Here is a 5,315-nt window from a genome sequence, read left to right as displayed (position 1 = left end):
ATTGACTCAAGATAATATTTATTGATTATTCTATTCCAGTTTCCTTCTTATTTTCCATTCACCCTTCATGCCTCTTTCTATAATAAAATATTTTTCCTTTTATATTTCTATATCTAAGAGAAGAGATGCACCCTCTAAAACTTTGATAAGGGGATATTTTTATTTTTATGTGAAGTTTATTTTCAAAAATTTATGTCTATACTTAATATTAATATTTTGACATGTAAATGGTTATAAAATTCAAGCTAATATTGTTTTATCACTCATATCATTACATTTTATCCTTTGCTATAATTCCAAAATGCTTCTTGACATTAATTAATTATGTTGTTAAGGCTGCCCATACTAATTGTGTCGTTCCCAGGATCGTGGCCCATAAATTAGTTAGGATAATAAACATTAATGTTTTTGCTGCCTTTATTACTGAGGAGTAGCCCCCTAGTGCTGATGAATATTCCTTATTATTGCTTCCTCAAGGCAATCATTATTCTTGTTTGCTAATTGCACACATAATTTGGCTGCAATCTGCATGCTGTGAGGTTCATCAATGACAAGTTATGGCAGTTTAGTCTATGCTTTGTAGTGCATGTTGCTGATATATACTTGAAATATTTTCTAGATGCTTCACAATTGCAACCAAAGTCTTGAAACAAAGCATGTTTTCAGCAATTCCCAAGTAACAATGTATTACTGAATTTAGCTTTAATTGGTAAGTCAAGCTACAAGGCATATATTTGAAGTTTATGGTCTCTTTGGAAATCAAAATGAATAGGCAGCTTGATACCAACACAAAATGTACAACAATATTGGTGTGTCCACTATCAGTAAAATGTTGAAATATCCAATGTACAAATATTTCTAGTAGCGCATATTTGAAAGCTCTCCTTTGCTAATATGATGATAGAGAAATAATAGCTTGAGTCTCACATATAATAGCATATCTTACAAACTCTTCAACATCAAACAACTTGCTCCTCAATTAGAATCCACTAAAATACCATGCTCTTCAACAAAAGAATGTGAGAAATCAGAAACATAAAACTCAAAGCATGAATTGATTAACTCCATATTTTCCTCAAATCCCACAAGTGATGCGCTCCCAAGCATGTCAAGAATATGGATCCTTGTCAAGTATGAATTGTTATTCATCCAATTTCAATTCAACCACTTCATCATTGTGGCTCCTAAACTCATGAGATATAAGCCTTCACATATCTTTTGTTCACTCCAAAGGATAAAAAATATCCTTCTCTTCACGATGTAAGGGTTTGTAATATCTTCCACTTCCTAAGTCCACCATCTTGTGGGTTGCTTAAGATCCAAAACACCAAAGGACACTCAGTCACAAAATGTTGAATATCCAAATGATACCAACTTCTCTTGTAATGAATACAGGTTTTGCTACATGCAAAAAAACTTCTGGGAACTAAAACTGCATTTGTTAAAAAATAGCAACATGATATTTTTAGAAGATTCCTAATTGTTTCTGATTTTTTTGCAGTTATAATTAATATCTGGAGCTTCGTGGGAGAAATTAGTGGATATTCTAATACACGCAATTCATTTGTACGTGTTCAGCTATTGAGTTATCTACCCTACATCGATTTTGTTTCAATACACAATAATTGCAGTAATTTTAGAGGATTTATATATCAAACATTTTCTAAAAATTATATATTTTTATGCATGCAGCATGGCTTACACAGAAGAGCGAGGTAATATGACTCAAATTCTTGACAGTCCAGACATTGAGAATGGGGAAACCCTATCTCTTAGTGAGAGTTATAATGAGCGCATTCGTCCACTGCTGGATACAGTTGACACTCTACGTCGTCTGGGAGTAATGAAAGAAGGTATTAATCTTCCAAGCATTGTTGTTATTGGAGACCAGTCATCTGGGAAGTCAAGTGTGCTGGAGTCTCTCACAGGCATTAGCCTACCAAGAGGTCAGGGAATTTGTACACGAGTCCCTGTTGTCGTGAGATTGCAGAACTGCAAACCGGAGGAACGTCAAATCTTTATTGAATACAATGGAAAGAAACGAAGCAGCATTGCAGAATCGAGTATAGCAGAAACACTCAATTCAGTTACAGAGGAGATTGCAGGAACAGGAAAGGGTATTGGCGACACTCCAGTAACACTCAATGTATGCAAGCCCAATGCTCCAGATCTCACCATGATTGATTTACCTGGTATATCAAGGGTGCCTGTGCATGGCCAGCCTCAAGATATGTACGAGCAAATTTCACGTATCATAATGCAATATATAGCTCCCAAGCAGAACATAATACTGAATGTGTTACCTGCTGCTGCGGATTTCCCCGCCTGTGAGTCCATTAAAATGTCCCAACGAGTAGATAAAAAGGGGGAAAGAACACTGGCTGTTGTCACTAAGGTAGATAAAGCACCTAAGGGTGTACTAGAGAAAGTTACAGATGATGCTGTAAATATAGGTTTTGAGTATGTCTGCGTGAGAAACAGGGTTGGGAATGAAACTAATTTTCAGGCAAGGCAAATGGAGTATGAACTGTTCACAAAAGATCCCGACCTTTCTAAAATTGACAAGACTATGGTTGGAATACCTGTGTTGGCCCAAAAGCTTATAGAGATTCAAATGATAGGTATCAGTAAACGCTTGCCCAAAATAGTCAAAAATATTGATGTAACACTTTCGAAGAGGCAGTCAGAACTGAATGCTTTGCCTCGCAATATCTCCAACTCTGGAGAAGCCATGATAGAATTCATGAGACTCATGGATTCTATCAAATGTATTTTGCACAAGCTTGTTGTACAGGGGGGTATTGAGCTGTTTTCCGCTGCACCTGAAATGCACTGTATTGCCTGCCTCCATAGGATGTTTGAGAGCTATTCACATGATCTATCAACAGCAATCGAAGAAACCCCTGGTGAATTTCTGGCTGAAGAAGTAAAATTAATGGAAGAAGCCCAAGGGATTAGTCTTCACAACTCACTACCCCATTCTGTTTTAGCCAGTCTCATACAAAGCCGTATCGAGATTGTGTCAGAGAGAAGTAGGGATATAGCCATAAGGGCTTGCGAATATATAGACAAGGTTGTATGTCGTGTTATTGATAGCGAAACACAATGCTATCCCCTCCTTCATTCAGCTTCACGCAGAGCTTTCCAAGCTCTTATCGACAGGAAAAAGGAGGAATGCATTCAGTTTGTGCTAGACAGCCTCCAAAAACAGAAGACCATTTTTTTCACCATGAATCCTGGTTATTTGGAGTCTCAGCAAAATTGGCAAGGATTGAGGAAAACTTTTATGAAAGCGATAAAACAGAATCAGAGCTCTGTTATGCTTAAAGGAATTGGTGAAATAAATCTACAAACAGTGCCAAAAGGCCATAATCAGCTGGAAGCGGCATTTGAGATGAAGATGAGTGTCATGGCATATTGGAGTATGGTGAAGATGAGACTTGCTGACGAGATTCCTCTCCATCTTCGCTTTACATTCCATCAAATGGTTCAAAATGATATTGTGAACTTAATTGTCAAGGAAGTGGTAGGGACTGGAGAGTCAGCAAAGATGGGTGATATTCTCGAAGAGAGCCCGATAACAACAACTAAGCGGAGGAAGCTTCTCCAGAGCGTTGATACGTTGAGAGAGTCAAAGTCTACACTTTCAGAAATCATTGGTAAGCTTCGAGAAGTGTAGAATTGCTTCTACTAGATGTTTCTTAAGTTTCTATATTTTTTTTGGTTGTAGTATGGAACAAAGCTGAAAATTTGTACATTGCTGCATATATCAGACACTAATGTGGAATATTAGACTTTTTCCATTTCAATCTGTTGGATTTTGCTCACTGATATGGTGAAGTATTGTGTTTTCAATGTCTGAAATATGTGTTTTTCTTTTTTCTCAAATTGATGGCAAGAGGTAGAGGAAACAAATAACAAAAGCACAGAGTAGATTTCACAACGATAAAACAGAAATTGATATATATTTATACTAATTTAAAACTCATACAAAGACTAATCTACGATTTAAAGACATATGGCTGCTGCCCTTTCCTTGTTCTCGAGTATATCCAAAATAGACTCCACTGCATTTGTTGGCTGCAACAAAATAATTACTGCTTCTCATGCCCTATTACTCTCATAAAATATTCTGCTATCTGCCTACACTTGCTACAGCTAATAACTATTTTCTACATCCCTGGCATACAAAAGACTGTTCTTGTTCTTATTTGCACATGCTGTTATCACAGCAATACAAAAATACTTCTGCTCTTCCATGTTTACTTCACATACATTTTTCTACCAAAAATTGTCAAAGTTTTTTTTTTCTTTTTTCGCTATAATATTTCTAGACTCTTCTAACATTTTTTTAGTATGGAAAACAAAAATATTAAATTATATTTAATTTGGATAAAAAATTGGGTAAATAGAAGCTAGAGAAAGAATTATATGGAGAAATAAATGAGACAGTTTGGGATTACTATCTAACAACACTCCCCCTTCATCACAACTACCATCCATGATCCCTAGTTTGTTTCGCACAAAACATTCTCCTTCCCGATGGTTTAGTGAACATATTTTCAAATTGTTCTTTTGATCACTTAAAATATTCCAAGTAGATTTGTCCATTGTTGATCAGTTGTCTAATGAAATGATACCTTGTATCTATTTGCTTGCTTCCTTTGTGAAAAATTAGATTCTTTGATAATGTTATGGTTGAGTTGTTGTCACAGTATATCCTTGTTGCCTCTTGTTGTTCATTCTTCAACAGTTTTAACATTCTTCTCAACCATATTTCTTGACAAGATGCCCCTATAGCTGCTACATACTTCGCTTCAATTAATGAAAGAGTACCAATTGGTTGTTTCTTTGAAGCCCATGATACTACACTTGATCAAGAATGGAAAACATAACTGAAAGTGTTCTTCCTATCATCTATATTCTGCACAATCACTATTAGTGTTTTCTATCAACTTAAATTCATATCTCCTTGAGTAGGGTATTCCATAGTTCTTTTTTCCACTAACATATTTCAAAATTATTTTCCCTACTTGCCGATGAGAATTTTTTTTGAGACTCCATGAACTTGGAAATGAGACTAATTGTAAACATTATATCCATCCTTGTAGTTGTTAGATACATGAGATTATTATGGTAATTTTATGACACCTTCAAATAGATAATAAAATACTAAGTATCTTATCTTCTCGTGAATAAAATCTCATCTTATGCTAAGCTCCATGATCATACGAGGTGAATCCAAGGTTCTAATAATCAGGTCTTGACTTTATACATGGATAGACTCAATGATTGTGATGTGATTTGCTAGAATC

The 5,315-nt window shown here is 35.5% G+C and overlaps 1 protein-coding gene across 1 annotated transcript; it reads left to right on the top strand.

Moving 5' to 3' along the window:
- Nucleotides 1-1,693: 1,693 nt before the first annotated feature.
- On the top strand, nt 1,694-3,679 carry LOC131076377 (dynamin-related protein 4C-like). Its single transcript, XM_058013518.2, has one exon. It carries the CDS (start codon nt 1,694-1,696, stop codon nt 3,677-3,679), a length of 1,986 nt encoding a protein of 661 aa, XP_057869501.2.
- Nucleotides 3,680-5,315: the final 1,636 nt, after the last annotated feature.

The sequence above is a fragment of the Cryptomeria japonica genome, chromosome 7, assembly GCF_030272615.1.
Source record: "Cryptomeria japonica chromosome 7, Sugi_1.0, whole genome shotgun sequence".
In the NCBI taxonomy this organism is placed as follows: domain Eukaryota; kingdom Viridiplantae; phylum Streptophyta; class Pinopsida; order Cupressales; family Cupressaceae; genus Cryptomeria; species Cryptomeria japonica.
This window is presented reverse-complemented; position numbering and strand designations above follow the sequence as displayed.

Bases quoted from the DNA above. Each gene is read 5' to 3' on its own strand.
- LOC131076377 (XM_058013518.2), top strand. From the start codon at position 1,694: ATGGCTTACACAGAAGAGCGAGGTAATATGACTCAAATTCTTGACAGT.